General features: G+C 39.7%; 1 protein-coding gene across 1 annotated transcript; it reads left to right on the top strand.

Moving 5' to 3' along the window:
* Positions 1-13,494: 13,494 nt before the first annotated feature.
* On the top strand, positions 13,495-20,864 carry KLF6 (KLF transcription factor 6). Its single transcript, XM_053466279.1, has 4 exons — positions 13,495-13,848; positions 16,247-16,823; positions 18,232-18,355; positions 20,087-20,864. The coding sequence occupies exons 1-4, from the start codon at positions 13,747-13,749 to the stop codon at positions 20,136-20,138; spliced, it is 855 nt and encodes a 284-aa protein (XP_053322254.1). The 5' UTR covers positions 13,495-13,746; the 3' UTR covers positions 20,139-20,864.
* Positions 20,865-21,332: the final 468 nt, after the last annotated feature.

The raw sequence follows: 21,332 nt of genomic DNA, 5'->3' as shown, positions 1-21,332 counted from the left end.
TAATTAGTCGAATATAGTTTTGCCATGTTTATATACCATAGCAAATAAACTCCCTGTAAGTTTTGTTTGGAAGATGTAGAAGTTGATATTCTTCTAGTCGTGTAATTTTTTTTTTTACATGACTGTCAGCTTTTTCTCCTGACCTCCTCGCTCTCTTCTCAATTCGATGATCTGACGTGATTCAGCAGGCCAATGTAGTGGAGAGAATACGTTAAGAGCCAAACAAACGTGCATTTCATAATGCCTGTCCAGTAGATCCAGTGGTGCTGACCACAATAACTACCAGGAAAAGTAATGAGAATTGTAAATGAAATCTTCTTTAAAAAAAAAAATGGATGATGGGCATCAGTGAAGCATATGTTGCTTGTATCATTGCTTCTTTTAACTATTCTGTTGAGAAAAGCCATAGTGGATTCTGGAACCCTGGAAACCTTCAAATACCCATCTATGAACTCAACTGGATCCCAAGTGCTACAGAATTCTTTTTAAGGGGAGCAAACTGGCGAAATCATAATGAAGCTAAGCCAAGCCAGACCATGGGCTACCTAGAAGAATCAATGCATTAGCTGACCTGGCCTGTAGATACATGATGGACCATACCTCGATGGACCACCTGCTTCAAGGGCACATGGCTCTTACAGCTGGATCCACCTAGCACCCAGGCTCAAATCTTTCCAGACTAACCCCACAGAATAGGAGTAAAATGAGGGAGGGCTTTTTGTAGGAACAACTAATCAACTCTTTCTCCACCTCTTTCTTCTGTTCTACCTTTTCTCAACGACCCACCATATTTTAGGGTATACAAAGTTGTGATTAAAAATCCCAAAAAGGTGCTATATTCTGCATCTCACCCCATGGCCTTCCAGACTTCCAGGAACATTTAATAGTTTTGTTCCGAAAGGGCTGAATGGTATTACATGTTTGATAACTTTTATCCAGGACATTATATATATATGTAACACGTTGCTGATCAGTCCTCCGCTGCAGTATGTGAGCATAATTGTAGAAATGTTCTGGAACAAAAATGGCTGATATGGTCAACATAATGTAGCCTCATTCTAACAAATACCAGGACATAAAGAACTAGCATTAAAGGTAATTATTTGTTTATCTTGGGAGCTTTTGATTTGCCCATTAGTAACAAAGTCTAAATGAGATCAGTTATTGTTTACAAGCACAATGGTACATGTAATTTACAGACAGAGCTAGATAACGTTTTTGGGCTCTCTTTTTGTAACGTATAATGTCATTAGCAACATGCTGGGAGGATAACAGTAGCCCAGAGCTATAAGAATTGTGACTCTGGTAGTGGGAAGAATGGGAGTTAAAGGACTGGTAATCAGAGCATTCTAATCAGTTTATTCGGGATCATCTCTGGCTGCTTTTGATCTCTGATACAATTTTGTGTTGAAGTGGTGTCAAGCAGGGGAGAATTTATGGCTCCAAGGATGTTATGAATAACTGAGATTAGAGCTCTTCTATCTGTTGCAGCTCAACATTTTTCGAATGTTTTTTCCGGAGACGCACAGGGCACGCAGTGGTCTGCCACATTTTTGTGGGATGCATTTCATTCTTGTTTACGGTCTTTGGCTGGTTGTTTTGAATCTGAATACAGCATTGTTACACCCAAAGTTTACTTTTTCAGCTCATCTAGCATGGGTACTTTAGCTGGCCAAACGTAAAGTACTAATTTGTTGTTTGTAATGCTTTTGTTTTTATAGAATTGTGGTTGAGAAGTGTGAGCATTAATATTTTTCTGAATGTCTGGAGAACATGCTTGTTTTAAAGATGCCGTTCCACCTACTCTGCCAAATGTATCATTTTTATAACATCAGAAACCATTTTGAGTACAATATTTCCAAAGCTTTCCCCAAAATAACTCCTTAATTATGTACAAATCATGATTTTTTAAAGGAATGTCTAATTGTCAAGTGAGGCACTGATAGGTTGTTGCTGTAGAAAGAGAAAAGACCCCTTAAAGGTTTTTGTGTCCTTTTTATGTGATTAAACCCTAAGAAGTAAAAAAAAAAAAATCAAACAGAACAAAAGGTTTATTTGCTTAAGTGGAACAGCAGAGCCTTGACAATGGTATGAATTTGCTCCATCAACTTGAAAGTATTTTAGGGATTCTGATGGTCTTTTGAGATGTTTAAAGATATACATACATAATACATAATATCCGTGTGGTCATGCAACAGCTTTTAAAAAAAAAATCAGCTATGGGGTGAATGCTGCACAAATGTAGATAGGCATTTCCAGAATTCAAGAGGCATTCCAAGTTACTTCCAAGTTATTTCCGATTTGCAGCTACAGAATCAATGGGATTCAGCGCCTGGCATTCTGGGTGTGATTTCGAGGTATTGCAGTCTCGTAAGTAGAGGATGAATTGAAAAAGTCTGTTCTCCTGAATATTCAACAGGTCATGGATGAATGAGTGGTGATGCCAAGTGAGATCTTTCACTCCAAGCTGTAGGCTTCAGCAGTTTACTGCTGTCTGGATGAAAAATGCTGTTTGTAGAGCTGCACTGAGCATCTGGCTGTACCCAATAAATTATTGGGATGATTATGTATTGATTTATACAGCGCCATCGTATTCTGCAGTGTAAATTAATACATAGCTGGGAGGAGTCTGTTTCTTTAAAAAAAAAAAAAAATGTTAAACATGTCACCCACAAGCGGTAGATTTAGTTGTAGAGCAAAATATTTGATCTATACCATGTGCAATTTCTGGCAGAAGATACTTTTTTATAGTACGGCATCCTTTCAAAACATTCTGGGGGAGCATAAGTCCTGTGGCTCAGTAAGGATTGGGCGGCATAGAATACTCTGCATCTAAAAGATATCATTATTATTATTATTAAATTACCAGATATGAAAAGGATATCCCCGAGTATACAAAACAAATGCAAGGGTCAGATTAATCCACGGGAGTCCCTAACCTAAGCTGACCATTTTTTCTTATTGTGTCTCGTGTGTTTCACCTTCACATAAGACAGTTAATCATTTATAAAAAGGAATGAGATTTAAACAGAAGCACAGTCAGAAACTTGCAAGCGGCAGTCATGCTGCCTTCTGACCCAGACCGCTGATGGCCAATGGCACTCCGGTCGGACACACACTGAAGGGAGGGCGAGCAACCAGCGAGCACCCAGGATCCCAGTTGCAGGCTGCTGCCGGTGTCCCACACCGTCAACACTCTGGACAGCCACTGACTATGCTTACTAAGTTTTGCTCCTTGGTATCGCAATTTCAGCCAGTAGCCTGCATTCTGGACTCCAAACTGCCCTTACACACATTTCACCTACGTCACTTTTTAATGACAGGAACACTTTCAATTTCACACTTACACCCAGTTATTCCCCTTTGACAGCCCACACTTTCTATTTTATCCCATACTTTATGGCACTGGGCTATTAGCCCAATACTGAATTGATTCCCAGCAATGTGGAAAATTGCTTCCTTTGGCCTGGCAATAATCAGCACATGCCGTTTGCAAATTTCTGTCGAGCTATGTAGCCTTGAACATCTATATCTGTGAATGTTACTGAATCCTGATTCACATAGAAGCTCCTAGTATTTTAGTTATACCTCCCGCCACCCACTCATGAAATCACACACCAAATATTTGCTGCATGGCTAATATTTCCTATATTTGTTTGAATGGACATCTGAGTCACCCAGTGACTCACAGGCAGGAGCATATTCGTGGTTAGTGATTTATTTAAATAAAGGAAAGAGCAGAGATTAATTGAAGATTTTGGTGTGTTTTTAATATAAATAAGCACGGATGTGCACTGCTCCAGGCAACATAGGTTATTTGATCATTTCATTTTGGAAGGGATCCCTTTAAGTAGCATATAAAACCGTATAAAAAGATATTCTGTAAAATATTATTGTAAGAGATATATGTTATGTGAACACAGACATAAATATATGTTCCTCGTACATGCATGAAATTCGTATCCACTCATGACCAAAGCTACTGCTGAAATTAAAAATGAAATAAAACAAAGAATTTTTAACTTATTTGTGCATTGAAGTTGATCTGACTTTGTTACAAAATATTACATTTATTGTTTAAGCTAAGCTTACTTTAGGTAATACAGTATATATATATATCGCTATCAGCTGACCGCTTTATATATACCATGGGGAGCAGCCATATTAACTTGACTTCAGGATCTCCACATTAAATTAATTCTTCATTAAAACTATTGTCTCCCCTAGAGAACAGTTCGACATCTAAATGCTCCGGGTAGCGGGGTCATGACATGCCTTATTCCCTGCCCATTGCCCTTTTAAATGGGGGTGTTTCCCGCAATGTCAGCTGGACTGCCCATCAGCATCAGCCCACTGATTAGAATGAAAACATAACATATGTGCATTAATACAATTTGATGTATATATGTGGATTTTTATAACTATTTGTGGTGGGCAGGGGCTTTCACAAGTGGAGATCATACCCCCCACACACATTTTAAGATCCCTGCATGTAGGTAGGCATTAGGCAGTTCTCGATGCAAACTCCAAGCTGACTCAACAAGAGATCAGCTGCCATGGTAACCGACAGCTACACTTAGTTGCCAGTTCTAAGTACCGATTCCTGCTAATAAGACAGAAGTTTTTTCACCCCCTAAGTTTGAACGTAAACATGAGACTTGTGTGTACATTTAAACACACAAGAGTATGGTAGCGAAAAGTGCTGCCAAATTTGTCAACAGCCATTCCACACACCAAAGGAAGAGAAGGGTTATTATAACCACAAATCTTATATGTGGTCGGAACACAAAGGGTTATTTAAATAATTTTGTTATGCTACTAAAAGACGCATTGGTGATTTCGCCCATTTAATGTTTGCTTTTCAAGTTGGGGTATTTGCTTCTCGAGCAAAAAAATTTGTGTTTCAGTCTAGGTTTTGGACTCTTCTCAAGACACCCAAACAGAAACAATACCAGCTGTTTATAAGAAGACAAGTGTTCACCCACCAGAAACAAAAGTGAAAGACTAGAGCAGCATGTTACAAAGAACGAAATCAGATATTCTTCACTTGGTTAAGGGAACCAGCGTGCGATGCTGACTCATTTACAGCTAAAGCCTAGGAGACAAATAAATACATTACAACAGCTGCACAGGACACATTTACATATATATATTTTTAATTAAGACATCCAGGAGCTATTTCCTAATAGTTGTAGGGAATATGCAAGTAATATTTGTTAGAGAAGTACTCATAAATAGTACATTTATGATTTATTTCTGTGTTTCAGTCTAGTAATAGCCTGTAACCCTCTGCTATTTTTTCAGCCAGTTCTTTCAACCTGGGATCCTCTTGGAGATCGGAACGGTTGCATCACGCACCATCACATAAATATTAATGTCGCAAATGGAGTCATATGATTGTAAGCTCTTTTTTAGCAGGACCCATCTCACCTCTTATTTCTGTATATCATCTTATGTTATATATTAATTATAGGCGGGCCAGACTGGCGATCATAAAGCAGACTTGGCACTTTAAGGCCAGTAGCCACCTGACGACATTAAGTGTGGCTAACCTTATATATATATATATATATATATATATATATATATATATATATATGCGACCATATGCTACATTTTTATGCTGACGAGCATAACCAGCTACACGCGGCAGTACCCGGATCTGCTGCTCCATTTGACCGGTGTGCCAGTCCAAGCCTGTTGTCCAGAACCCCACCACGAGTCGTACCTTTACTCTATTTATTATACTCGGTGTCCATAACAGATATGTGATGCCCTTTAAAAGTACTTATATACACATGTTTTCATGCATCAGCAACCTTTAATGTTAATTACACTTTTGCCAAGGAAGTTACTCCACATGGACGCCAACATCTGGACAGAATAAAAGGACACCAGCAATAGGAGCCATTATTGAATCAAGATGAAAAAACATGATACCTCCCCTCCCAACATACCATAAAACTGCTTCACAAGCATTTTAGTTTTTTTAGTAGCCAGCCTTGATTAACTCTGTTACTTTATTCTATTTTTATACACATCATGCTGCGTACTGCATTACATAGAAACATAGAATTTGACAACAGATAAGAACCATTCGGTTCATCTCGTCTACTCACTCAGGCCTTAATTAGTCCTTGGGCTCAAGGATTCAGACCAAGGAATCAGACCTACCTCTTCTGCTGGGAAGCTATTCCATTAGTTATGAAAGTGAAAATTATGAGCCTACAGTGATCCATATAAAAACAAAGCTGCAGTAATTCCCAAATGGTACTAATTAAGCCACAATTAAAAGGAGATCATAAATCTTAAAGGCATTCTAAAAATGGGGGAGGGGTAAAATGATTTATTCCTAAACATTTTAATATTCTTTAAAAATCACTGACTTCACAACACAATTTAAAAAAATGCATGCCTAGTGATTTTTTTATTTTATATGACCGACAAATTATATATCCCTTATAAAGAATCTAAGAAAAGTAACGTGTTCAGAGTATTTTGGGCAGCATGTTATTTTCTGTAGCCCTATAATCTTATGGGAAGATCTGCGCAATCAGGTGTGTGCAGTCTATTCCCAGCAAGTTCAGATGGGCCTTAGTTACAAGAATGTTAGTTTTTAATATTGTGCATGTTTTTTAAATTGGAAATATTCTCTGCTTGAGATTTCTTTCTAGGGGAATCACTTGTTTTATATACATAATCCCCCATGCCTTGCAGCGTGAGTTTTTCAGTTGTAGTAAAGAACAAGTTTAGTCCTTTACCAAGGAGTGTAGTTGGAATTTGCTGAAATGTTGGGGCATAGTCTTGGCGTTGTCTCTGTTTTGTTAGGTCTCTTGAGTTTAATCACTAAAGGGAGAATCTGTAGGAGATTGTAGAGGTTGTGGTTTTAACTACTTGACTTTACTATACATTTTGAAGGCCCATCCCCAACAAGCTTGTGCTGTAGGAAGAGCTTGGCTGTTATGTATAATTTATAGTAAAATCAGATTTCTCCAAAGCCACCTCAGCCATTGAATTATACATTATACAGGGCCAGCACAGACCTCCACACTGGAGAAACCTGACAGTGTTTGCCAATTATAATAAATAGTAAAGCGAGGTAGTTGAAACCCCAACTCTCTGCCAAACACCCCCTTTAGTGAAAAAAAAGTTGTTTTTGCAGTGTGGTTGTACTATTTTACTTTTTATATCCAAGTGTGTGTGACACACCAGCGCTTTGGCACGGGCGACTCCGCTGTAGGATTCTCTGGTGTGTTGCGTACTCCTAGTATTTGAAGTATACAAAGCTGTTATAAGGACACAACAGTAATAGTTTTAGCAGCCTCTTGTCTCCATTTAATAAACTTAATATTTTTTAACTTTTCACAGCCCAAGGTGCATGGCTTCCAATTGTCAGTAAAGAAAAAAAGCTACCAGAGCCATAATAAGGCTTAGGTGATCACCAAATACAGTTTTCCTTGTTTGGTGCTGAACTTTCCATCCTTTGTTTTGTTTACATCCATGGCAGAATAATGTAGATCATCTTGATCTGCCTCCAAATTTGGAATCCACAGAAGTCTTCTATGGGAAAAGGCTATCAAAAGGCCAGTATATCTCCTCCACTAAACATGAAGTCTTCGTGGAACTGGCCCCATGTCCTGTGCAAAAAAAAATTGTGAAAGGGTGACACACAAAGACAAAACAAAAAAAAACTTCAATAAGATTGTTTTTTTTATTTTTATTTTCTAAGTCCAAGTGCTTTAGTAAGGCCACAGTGGATCACTGGGTATCCAGTATTCCTAACCTGGAACCACATTCTACCCTTGGATACGTGGCCCCTTCCTTACCTCCATGGTCAAAGCCATAGGAGGACTGGATCCTCTTGATCCCTCTCTGAATTTTGGAGGGGTCCACCTAAGTCTTAAAGGGTAAGTGGCGACCAAAAGGCCAGCAACTCCAATAAAAAACATGCCAAAAGCGTGCATAAAGAGAAAAAAAATAACTTTGGTGAGACTACAGAAGTTCCCCCTACTAAGTACAAATCTGAACAATTACTCTACCCAGAAGAGCTTACTGATCAATATCAAATCAATGAGCTGAGAGAAGAACCTTTTGGCAGAGGAAATATGGCAAATAATCCGAATGTTTGTGCGTAAGTTTTAATTCATAAAAACCCTTCAGACTTTCATGAAAAGTGAACTTTTCAGCCAGTTTCTGGATCTGCATTTCCATATTCAAATAGTACAAATACAGACTCAAGTTCAAAGGTTCATGCATTGACTTTGGAGGCCATCCAAGGCTAAAACCCCTTTCATATGGCTGAGTAGCAGTTTATTTTAACCATAAAACAGAAAGTGAAATTGGTTCGACATTCCTACAACAACAAAAACAACCTTAGCCCTTTTTCACGGTTATGTCATGTTTGGGCAACAGGATGGAATATTTTGTCGTAAAAAATACATTGAGCTATTTTGAAACGCAACATTTACAGAGGAAAAATTGCAATGCATAGTTGCGGAACCGGCCAGCGGGAGCCGTAAACATCCATCAAGGAATTTTTTTTCTCCATGCCCCCAGATCATCAAGAAATGGACTTGCCGGGATCTCTGTAAAAACAAAAAAAAACAAAAAAAAGCCAAACCCACCAAAACTAATTGCCATGCCACTGGGAACAAAATAACTTAGCTTTATCAGCATCTTCTTTTTTTTTGCACAGCTTCAAAATTCCATGTCTTTGTTTATCAATAAAACACTAAAAAACAATCAATTCAAATTTATCATCATGTACTTGATTTGCCCAAACACAGAATTGAAGGAAAAAACAATAGTTATCGTAAAATGTCCTATTATATACCAAATATCCCTAAAATGCAAGCCCAATTAAAAAGTGTCAGCTTTGGGACTCAGAAAAAAGGCATTTAATTTAATAAGACGGCTATAGAAATTAGTAGTTAATTAGGAGTGTCTCCGCTGGTTAGAATATCTTCATTTAAAACTACGGAGACCCTACTGTAAGCGTTAAGAAACTTCATTTTCAATGTTTTCAAAATGTGTAAACGTTATGAACAAGCTTATCGGATTTCGGCTGAAATATAAAAAAAAAAGGCTGCTTACGTTGATGCAACGCTCGTAATTCTTCTGTTGGCGCTCAGTAACGGGACCCTGCTTTCGTATCTTACACGTTTATGAAAGCACAATGGAACATCTCTGTCATCTGTTAGCAAAAGTCAAATTAACATAAAGTCAACAATTTAAGGAGTTGGAAAGTTCAGATCGCCAGCAACCTCACATGCTGCTTGGCCGGACATGCCCTAGGGGTGCTGTAGTGATCAGCAGTGGCAGAGTTGCCGATCCCTAACCACATACCTCCAACATTTCACGTGTCTAAATAGACACTTGGGTTAGGGGGCGCCCAGGGGGCAGGGCTGTGGAAGTGGGCGTCACCAATTTCAAAAGGGGGTGGGGCATGAGGCATGACAGCCTTACCCAGACACCCGCCTCCCACTGCTAGTGTATCTCGAGGAAGCATGTGGGAGATACAAAGAAGGTCCGGGCTGCAACAGCACTAATCCACTCCCTTGTGATATCCCCCCTGGATTATTGCAACTCCCCACTAACTGCTCTCCCTCTCTCCCACCTTTCACTGCTTCAATCCCTCCTCAACACTGGGACAATACTAACCTTCCTTTGTCACGGCTCCCAATACCCTCCTAAATCAACTTCTGACCCTGACCTACAGAGCCCTTAACAACTCTGCAGCCCCACATCTCTACCCTCTTCGCCATACACCCCCAATCGACCTCTGTCTCTTCTACCATTATTACCTCTTACTCCCACATTCAGGATCCCCCCCCCAGATGTACTCCTGGAATTCCCTTCCCCTTCCCATCAGACTTTATCCCTCATACACAAATTTCAAAGGTTCTCTGAAAATTCACCTTTTTCAGGAAGCTTAAACCTTTCCACACTCTCAGCCAACATCCTATTCAAGCCATCTGAATGATCAACAACCTCTACAGATCATCCTCAACTCTCTACTATACTACCCTCTCAACCACCAACTAGACTGTAAGTGGGCAGGGCCCCCTTCTCCTTGGTACTAGTTTGTTTCTTAAAATCATTTTTACCGACTTGTAACAGCGCTACGGAATCTGCTGGTGCTATATAAATAAATGTAATTTAATGTGGACCTCCATTGCCTTTTCACCTGATTGACCCCATAGTGGGAGATCAGAGGATATCCCCAACCAGCCCACGTCCCCCACTGCCCACACAAGACAGTGAGGCACCTACTCAGAACTGTCCACGAAAACCAGGACTGTTAGGAGGTATGTTGCATGCATCAGATGCTTTGTAAATAAAGCGTGCTTGGCCTGCACATATCTGTCATGCTCCTAACCGCTGCACACTATCAAAGTGTTCTGGAACCTCTCAGAATCTTGGATGAACTTTGCACATGTATGGGACACAGTGCACAGTTGCATCATTAATTAGTCTGATTCCAAAGAAGAAAAAAATCTTAAGTATTTCTAATTTTGTCTGAAAGCGCCAAGGAAAAGAAGATATTTCTAGGCATGATGAGCACTGGCATCGAGCCCTGCAAACTGTAATTATATGCAAGGAATGACCCCTAAAGGCACTTATAACACTTCTTACAATGCATTATTTGGAAACCCTTTAAGTGCCCTCTCAGGACCCCCATAGGCCATCTGACCCCAAGGTTTCTCACTACTGACCTAACAATGCTGTCTAACTTTATACGCTTTATTAACCCTCACTGCCCAGGAGTTAAATGCAGCACTCAATAGAAACAGCAGAGAAGACCCATTCGGCCCCCATCAGCTGCACATTTTTCTCGATGTAAAGACTCAGACCTAAATCATTACTAAGTCTGGTCTTAGATTCAGGAGCCAAAAGCCTATCCTATGCATATTTAAATTCCCTCACCGTACTTCTGCTGGGAGGCAATTCTACTTATACAATAAAATAAACTTTCTTACATTACATCTAAGTCTCTCACCCTCTAGCCTTAGCTTTTAACCTCTTGGTTTGCATCTGAATTAGGTCACCTTTAATGTAGCTCTTGTTATTTAAATTATATATATATATTATAGGTGTTATGTTTTATATATAAAGCAAACTTTAGACCTAAATATTTTTTTAATAGCTACATTATATATAAAAACTTACTCAATTATGCATTCAATAATGAAAGCATTCTCTTATCTTATGTTACCTTTGCTGCATGTAGGGACACAAAAATCTATAAAAGAAAAAAAAATGAAACAATTGATAAGAAAAAATGAACGTGACCCTTGCACAGCGCCATGATATGATTTATAGATTGTAAGCAAGTCCCCCCAAGCCTTTGGCTTCTGTAAGTCCAAATAGTTATGTGGTGCCATACTAGCATTGTACAGCGCTACAGAATATGATGGCGCTATATAAATCAGTATTAATGTATTTTTTCCATGCAACGATGCGAACGGATTTAAAAATCGGAACTGCAGAATCTCACGTTCGCAGAACGCACGGCTGTAAAAATATTGCATAAACATTCTGTGCCGGATCACATTCTCAATGGCTGATCGGAGATACATACAGATAGGAGTGGAGGATGGGAGCTACAACAGATATGACCAAACTGGGATTTGTCAGATCCTGGCAGTCCTAGCAATAAACTTTCAGTACATTTCCAGAGAGAGTGTGTGAGAAGGGGAGAGAGAAAAGCTGGATGGGGGGGAGGGGAGAGCATGCAGAGCAGGCCGCTCCTCCCTCTGCTGGAGTAAATGATACTGAACAGAGAAAAGAAGTAAACAACCAGAAACTCCATTTTATGTCCTAACGATCAAAGTGAAACGAGGGGGAGAGGGGGGGGGGCAACTTAACCAATTTAGAGCATGAAGTGCAAATTTAAAAAAACAGAAGCAACAGATCTAGAAGCTTTACAGGATTTAACCCTTCGAGGGGCACTTTTCCCAACTCTTTAGTGCGTCAATAAAGTGATTCCCGGCTTGTATCTTATCGGGCAATCACCGAGTTGCTTGGGGGAAGCAGTGAAGAATTAAACGTCATTGCCTTAGTGGCTAATGGACTGTGCCAAAGGGCACTAAGTCTGGCTAACAGCCCCCCCCCTCAGTGTTTTGCAATCTTTCAAGATGTCTGTTATAGTCCCTTATCTGGGAGGACGTCTGCATGCGCCGCTGTAAACCGAAACTCAGATTATGACATCGAATCGTTAGCCCTGATTGCTGATACCGAGCTTTAACCTTATTGCGGCTGCAGGATAAACACGGCAAAAGTCACCTTTTATTGTCTTTATATGGCGCCAACAACTTTCGCAGCGCATCTGACAGTCCCTACATTCAAAGGGTCTGACAAAACTAGAACTGACAGATTTAACTGACAGACTAAGGCAAACCGATGCATTAGGTAAATGGGGCTCGGCTCGCAGGCTTACAATCTTAAACATGTATTTACTGCTAAACATAATCTGCATATACATCAACCCCGATTATACTCCCATACAGCGCCACCTTGTATGTATTTCAAATCCGACACCAAAGACAAGGAAGTCACCATCTCCATATCTCAAAACAGAGAATTTGGCGGGAGATAAGAGCCATTCGGCCCATCTAATCTGCCCATTTCTCCCAATTTAGAATCAGCCTTTAATCAGCCATTGGTCGCATCTTTCAGGAGCCATATTCCTATCCCTTGCTGTATTATCGTCAACCACCTCTGCCGGGAGACTGTTCCACTTAACCACTACCCTCTCAGCAAAGTAAAAAACTTTACCATGTTCTATGTTGCCGCATTTTCTTTTTACTATAATTTTTATTAAAAACCCATGGGCAAAGAATAGGAAGGGGAAAAATGCACAAAGACCTACAGTACGTCATTTCCTACTCCTGTCACGCTCAGCCAACTGACAGGAATAGAAAGTGCTGTCAGCCGCTAATTGCATGGCATCGTGAGGTAAACAGACACGTACATATGGATAATATACCCCCGCCTCATTCTCTGCGTATAGTAACGTTTTATTGGTCTCCAGAGGATCTACTCGATACTCTTATAGCTCGCAGCCGCCGTTTAACACAAACAACCCCTTTACTTTTATATTTTTATTTTTAACCGGCTCTCCGCACACACTCACAAGCGCTCTCAGCGGCCGCCGACCGCAACTGAAACGGTCTTGTGAGCGGCAAGCCTCTTATATACCCGTCTAAAAATAGCTAGCCCCTCCCTTCCATCCCAAGGTGGGGGCCTGAAATTTCGAATCGAACCAATCGCCGCCTTCTTTACGGACCGATTTCGTCACGCCAGAGCCTTCCCCTAAGCGCTGAGCTTCGCCATTGGTCGTAGCTGACATCATAGGAACGCTGTGGCAACCACCTCGGCATGATTGGCTCCTGTACTGAGCCGGCGTAATGCGATCACGTGGGGGAGGAGGCTGGCTTGGAGGTTTGAATAGGGAAGTTTTGCAGAGGTTTACATTTGCAGTCCCTCCAGTGTTTGCAAATATTGTCAGCGCAGACCAAGTTCTCTGCTCCAGGAGGAGCGCAGCCTCTCTTCCTATTATTATTATTATTATTTTTCTTATTTCAGTTGCTATGCAATGACATTTGCATGAAACCTGGAGTACTTATTCCGCCTCACCGGGGATCTATCTCTTTTGGATTATATTTTTTTATTCTATAGAGATATATGATAGCGTTTTCTATTTTTCTAGCATAAATCTAGAAATATTTAATATTTCCAGACGCCATGGATGTTCTACCTATGTGCAGCATTTTCCAGGAGCTTCAGATTGTGCATGACACTGGCTACTTCTCTGCCTTGCCATCCTTGGAAGAGTATTGGCAACAGGTAAATTGACTTTATCATGTATCGCTAGCCCTGTCACACACGCACATAGCCCCTGCTGGTTAACACGCAGACATGGCTGCTGTTTGCAAGCCCTGCCATTGCTAAGCACACACAACAAACATTATTCTAACGCTATTATTATTTTTTATTTATTTTTATATATTTTTTTTTATTTTTTTTTTGCATGATTTCTTTGGTTTGCTAGGGGTTCAACATATCCTAAAATCCCACGATTTTATGTTGTGATTTGTATTTTTTTTTAGGTGTATATTTATATATTTTTATTTATTTTTTCTGATGTAAAATGTTCATGCATCCATTAAATTAAGCTAATTAAATACAAAATAAAATAAAAAAATAATCAGGCATCCATAGTAGTAAGCTAATTATTATTTTTTTTTTTAAATGATCAGGCATCCATAGTATTAAACTGTGATGTATATTGTTCATGCAGCCATTATATATATATATATATGTGTATATATATATATATATATATAATATATATTGTGTCTGATTGGTGCTTTGCTGGTAGTGATTCCCACTGACAGCTAAATACAGCCTCAATCACAAAACAGCTTGAATTACACCAGGAACCATACAGCCATTTGGCAAAACTTGTGAGTTTGCAATGGGTCCAAACTGCACAGCTGGCTCTTGTCATGTAAGCCCCAGTTTGGCAAGAGTTATTCCTGTCATTTTAGCCAGCGGAATCTCAAGAATATATCTCTTTTTTTCCTCCCCTTTCGCTTCTTCAGTTTCGCACGAGCACCATAGTTAAAACAAATGCTAATGAGAAAAATCTCCATAAAGGGTGACAGATCACTGGATCAATAGTTGATTCTCCGTTCATTGTGTTGGGAGATAATTGTATCCCTTTAAAGGCAAATAAATACATTTTATTTTTCTTTATTTATTTTGAAGGCAGGATGTGATGACCCCCCCTTTTTTTTTATCAATAAGCGATTGTATTTTGTCCTTGTCTCTGTTTAATGATGTTTACCTCGTTCTAACAAAAGCAAATTAAGAGATCAGATGTCTTGTTTGTTTACTGGAAAAGAGCTTTCCACAAAAGTGTTAGAATCTTGGCATTCCTGGTTAATTGTGTGCTCTCCTCCCCCTCCACTATCCTTCAAAGAGGCAGATCTTCAGCGTATGATTGAAATTGATCTAAGTAGTTTCCTTCAAGGCATTTTAGATTGTGGCGAGGAGCCAGGTTCTGGTATCTACAGACATTTCTAATATCACAGAGCAGACGTATCGGCTATCCGTGTGATCTACATAATGATGAGCGAGTGCGTTATATTAGTAACAAATTTCTTAAACTTTAACAATCTCACCATTCCCCCCCCCCATAAATAAAGGCACTGTCTTCTAAATCATGGATAACCATAGCCCCCCCCTTCTTCTTTTTTTTCTTTCTAATTTAATCTGTTCCTTGCCATGTTCTTCCAGTTTGAATTATGTGCAAAACAAAAGCGGAGGATGGCAATAAAATGTTACATTCCATTGCCCCCTGGGGCAAAACACTCGGAAAGTATGTGTGGTATTTTCATTGCCCTGTCTGCAAGCTACATGGTCTTTATTCAGCTCGAAATTCGCTGCCAAAATTAGTATCCGACTTGCAATTGGAAGGAAAATCTCTAGAGTAAATTTTTTTTTTTTGCACATGAAAAATGAAGGAAAAAAAATCTTAATTTTTATTTATTTTTTTAGAATTTTAGGGAGTTTTTTGAATTTTTTTTTTTAAAAATCATACTGTAGCCATGTTTTAACGGCTTACTTTCATGGCTTGCGGTCAGTACTGTAAGAGGAAGCCTCTCTTGGCGTAGGGGATAAAGAATGCGGATGACTCATCCAGTTGTACTCTTGGCCAGCAGATAAAATTCTCTTCCATTGTATGATTTCCAGAAGCCTCTAAAACAGGAACTGCTATCGTGCATTCATTTACAACAGCGAGGTGGCTATTTTAAAACTTTTAAAAAAAGAAAAAAAAAACACAAAAACAAAAAAAATTCTGAACTTCTCTCAACCAAGTATGTTCACTTCTGCAATTAGTCATCACCATGCGCACCTCCTCTCTTGGGAGTTGGATTGTAGTAGATCATTTCTCTTGATTTGGTTTTCGTAAGGAAATGAGCCTCTTTAGTTTATGTAATGCGGAATTTTGTCAGTTAGAGAGGCGGCGTATCCTAAAACGTAACTTTGCCATTCAACACATTTTAACTGTATTTTTAAAGATTCAACTGTGTGTTTTGTAGCCGTGTGCCAAGAATGAAAGAGCGTCCGATGTATTTTGCGTCTGTCCAAATTGTTGAAGGTCATCTATTTTTAAATAAATAATAGGAAATAGGTTCTTATTTCACAACTGTGTTCCTTTTTTTTCGTTCTTTATCAGACATGCCTTGAGTTGGAGCGGTATCTTCAAAGTGAACCTTGTTACGTGTCTGCGTCTGAGTTTAAGTTCGATAGAGAAGAGGAACTTTGGACCAAATTTATTCTGGCGTGTGAGAAGAAAGAGGACCCTGACCCCAGTACTACGTGTGTTGTTCCTTCTGAGGACATCAGTGACAGCCAGGCTTTGGAGACCAATAGCTTGAACTCTGATAACGGTAGCGAGTTATCTGATGGCTCAGAAGAACTTTCGCCTACTTCGAAATTTACCTTGGATCCCATAGGTGATGTTTTGGCCACATCAGGAACTTTTAGCTCATCTGTCACGTCTACCCCTCCATCTTCCCCAGAGCAGAGTAAAGAATCTCCCTCTCACTTGTGGAATGCTATAACCAATGAGTTACATTCACCAGGAAAGGTACGCTCTGGTTCCGTCGGAAAGACTGTTGATCAAGGTAGTCCGACGAGCGGAGAGGCTTCACCTGATGGCAGGAAACGTGTCCATAAGTGTCATTTCAACGGTTGCAAGAAGGTTTACACAAAGAGTTCACATCTGAAAGCACATCAACGTACCCACACAGGTTAGTGCTTGGTCCGTACATGGGAAAGAGGCTTGACAGGAGGGAATCCCTTGTTGTCATGTCATTACACAACCATGGGGTGGAAACCCAAGACTCATAGATGATGTCATTGCAATTCAGCCTGTGGGGAACCCACTTCCTCATTCTTTCCTGCAGCGGATTTGGAGCCTTTAAGGATTAAGCATGTTCTGGAAAGGAGTGAAATGATTATTCATCTTATTTTATAGAGTTTTTTTTATTATATTTTTTTTTTTAGTTTTCTTTCCTTAATATTGAAACAAGGATGTGAACCAGAAAACAATTTTCTTCTGTAATATTCTTACAGATGAAGCAATATTTTTTTTTATTTTTTTTTATTTTTTTTTATTTTTTTTTTTACTATGGAGTCTGTTTACAAAGGTTAAACAATATTGTAATTTAATTCACATTTAGGGTATAAAAAAAAGTCCTCATCACTCATTATGGGTTTTTTTTTTACTAGCTAGTTCCGTTCCCCCATATTAAGATTTCTGTCTTCTCCACAAAGCAGTATGACGTCTTGCAAATAATATGAGCTTCTACTTAAAACTAGGGAATTAAATACGTGTTGGAAGCAATGATAACATTAGATTTATTGATAGAGCCCCATCAGACTTTCTTATCTCAAAGGGAGAAGATGCCCCTAACCTTTGAAGTTTACAATCTAAGATGTCAACTGATGTACACTGGTGGTCATTTCTCCATGTAGTTTTCCCACCGGTGTCTTTGAACTGCTCTTCCAAGCTTTTTAGTCCAGAGTTCAGCATAAAAGTGCTAATGGTGTCCTTCTATGATGGCCAACAGCTGCTGGTGGTCTACCTGTTTGCTACACGTGGTCTACTGACTATCATGGGATTATATTTCTGGTGCAGTCATTTCTGTATCGGAACATAAGATAATATACATTGTATCAGCACCACTTCTACAGTGACATGCGGATTAACGTGGCTATGTTTTGTCCACCCTTAATTTAATATCTCCTAATTAACTTAAAAATAAGAGGATACTATGGGGAAGTCTAGACTTTATGTTAATTTACACTGCTTGGGTAATATTTTTGTTGCCAGGGCAGCGTACTACGTATTGGTATTTTGAAAGCATTTTATAGACCTATTAGAAGAAGGTTTTGAAGACTGTCCGGGGATCTTATCCGGCAGGAGAGCTCGGTCTTGGCTGCTCTTACGAGCAAGTTGTGCAGAAAATGATTCAGGCAACATCAAGACTTTAAATCCAAAAGTCCAATCATCCCCAACCATCTCATCCTTCAGTTAGAAGCAGCGATTGCCTAACCCTGGAGTAAACCACACGATCGTTGTGTTACTGAATGCCTTGTTTTGATGAATATTTATTTGGAGAGTCGCTTACCGTAATCTAATGCTATTCCTTGCAGGAGAAAAACCTTACAGATGCTCCTGGGAGGGTTGTGAGTGGCGTTTTGCAAGAAGTGATGAATTAACCAGACACTTCCGAAAACACACTGGTGCCAAACCATTTAAGTGCCCGCACTGTGACAGGTAGGTTCTTAATAAATGTCCGTTCACATCTAGAAATCGTTAAGATCCTGTTTATTAACGGTTTAATAGCGTATCCTAATCAAATATTTTCAAACCGTGCTTTGTGATTTTGCTTGGTCTTGCTTTTTTTCCCACCGGCAATAGTTCCTTATAGCCGCTCCATTCTGGGAAGGCGCTGTCTCTCTTAAATAAACTTGTTCGGGGCACTGACTCATCGCCTGACTCATTCCTGAAGGCTGAGGCTGTGCTTGTTTAAAGGATATTCCTCCTTGTCCACAGGTGTTGCAATACAAAAACAACTGTGTATATAGAAAGGATATCCTAAAATGTGCGCTCAGACGCTTTGGCATGCAGAGCGGTACATGTTCTGTAGGCCGTTATGAGTCATAGCGTTGGGTTTTCCGTACAGTGTAAGAGGAGACGGCAGACTCCCGAAATGGATTGACGGTAAGCGTTGCTGCTTCAGAATTAGAGGGTATATATAATATACGCTGCCATTCAAAAGTTTGGGGTCACTTACAGGTTTCCTTGTCCTTGAAAGAACAGCAAATGTATCCATTAAAATAACACGAAAAGGGATCAGAAATCCAGCGCAGACGGTGTTAATGCTGTGAATGGCTATTATAGCTGGAAACGGCTGATTTTTAATGGAATCTCTTCATAGGCGTACAGAGGCCCTTTATCACTCCCATCACTCCTGTGTTCCAATGGCCCTTTATCACTCCCATCACTCCTGTGTTCCAATGGCCCTTTATCACTCCCATCACTCCTGTGTTCCAATGGCCCTTTATCACTCCCATCACTCCTGTGTTCCAATGGTCCTTTATCACTCTCATCACTCCTGTGTTCCAATGGCCCTTTATCACTCCCATCACTCCTGTGTTCCAATGGCACGTTGTGTTCGCTGATCCAAGTTTAAGTTTAAAAGGCTAATTAATCGTTAGAAAACCCCTCTGCAATTATGTCACAGCCAGAAATTTCCTTGTTTTCCATGAAAATGGCTAAGTGACCCCAAACCTTTTGAACAGTAGCGTGTATATATATGTAGTGCGCTTTAAAAAGTATGCATTTCCAATTATTAATTGTGCTTTCTAAAAAAACTCTTTAAAACTACCTCGAAAAGGTATATATATATATGTGTGTGTGTGTGTGTGTGTGTGTGTGTGTGTGTGTGTGTGTGAACCCACAATGCACTGCAGGAGGGATGCCGGTAAATTGTTGCAACACATTCAGACAAAAAAAGAAATAAAACATCATTTGATCCAAGCGTTTGGAATCAAAGCTCATAGATAGAATATTGCTTCTTACCTGGGGTGGGACCTTTTGTCCTCGGCTTTATTAGGCGACAGAGTCTGTGATCAGTGCCGACGGTACAAAGAGGGTTTGTCTAGAACCTGGAAAACCTTTGCTGCTGTCACAAAGTACATTTTAACGCTTAACTGCGTTTTATGATTCCCATTACAATCAACTACATGGCATTGCTACCGTACCAGGATCTTGCTATACTGTAGCTTTGTCTTACGACCTTCTGCAAGACTGTTCTTCTAAATAAAGTATTAATTTGCTCATGGAATCCTCTTTATCTAGTTTATAAGTGCTTCGCTCTAAGACTCCGAGGAATGATGCTTGACTTTGGGCGCAGGCCAAGACATTTTGCATTGTGTATCCACCATTATGAACAGAATCTGCTTGTATTCCACCAGTTTAATTGTCTTCATTGTTATTTTTCAGGTGTTTCTCTAGGTCTGATCACCTGGCTCTTCACATGAAGCGGCACCTCTGAATGAGTCGAGAGGTCACGTTGTGAATAAGCAACTTCAAGGTTGACCTGCCTTGTGCGAGGGATGCGTGTTCCAGCCAAAGCATGCCAATTTGCACCCTAACCAGATGCCTTCAAGACCTCACTTCTTTGAGGGTCTTTGTAGGGCTAACTAAGCGTGTGAGATACGGCATAGCAACCACCCAGTGCTACACCTGGCGTCTTCTGGACCCCGGCACTAGTGGTGGTGCTTTATCTTCTGAACGGCTCGTCTAAGCCTTTCGCCGTGAGCATGTGCACTGAGAATGTTAATGATTGGTTGACTGAATGATGACAAGGAGCCAATGTCTGTGTGCGGAGGATTTTTATTTTCGTAACGGTTGAGTACACTTGTGAGGGTTTAGAAAATAAACGGTTTGAATGTTATTTTTGTTTCTGTATGCTATGGCATACTATATTGGGACAGCCATCGATCATTTACCTAAGGGGTCTAAGAGAAGAGGAAGGCAGAAGACCCCCCCAAAAAAACAAAAAAAAAAATAAAAAGATGGTCCCTTTCCTGTGCGAGAGGAGCTTTTGTTGTCTGGTGCAGCTATTAAACGTGCAATGTGTCAAGTAGCTTGTTTTTACTTGCTACAACGATCATTTGTAATCCATTGTATAAGCTGTGTATTCACAAATATAACAAAATCTATAACTTTTCATTATAATAGAAAGATATTGCATGGTTCAGGGGGAAAAAAAACAAAACTGTATGCTTTTCCATTCTTTAATCAGGACTGCAGTTAATGATTCCAGATGAGAGCAGCTAAAATACAATTGGTCTGGTGTTACAGTACTATGTATAAAACATTTTAAAAAGAAAAAAAAAGTGGAGAAAACCACTATAGCTTAAACTGATTTTTATTATTTTTTTTTTCCTCATGCAGCTAATTTTCTATTATTTATGCCTCGGACTAATTTCTGGTTTCCTAGCTGTTAATGCACTGTTGACCTTTTAAAATGGTGCCTTATGCAATAGATCTTCATCTGGTAGAAGGTCTGATACAGGGGTTTAGGTTTTGTAAGCTTGCTAAAGGCTCTGTTGTCACCCAGGAGTGTACTTTTTATGTTTTTTATTCCTTAATAATACCTGTATCTGCAAAAATTAGAAGTATGGGTATCCACAGCAGAAGGCAGTCTTACAAGCATTTGTAATACATTCTCTGTCCGTGTTAT

This window comes from Spea bombifrons, chromosome 5, assembly GCF_027358695.1.
Source record: "Spea bombifrons isolate aSpeBom1 chromosome 5, aSpeBom1.2.pri, whole genome shotgun sequence".
NCBI lineage: Eukaryota > Metazoa > Chordata > Amphibia > Anura > Pelobatidae > Spea > Spea bombifrons.
Note: the sequence above shows the minus strand (reverse complement) of the source record. Positions and strands in the feature narration are given on the sequence as shown.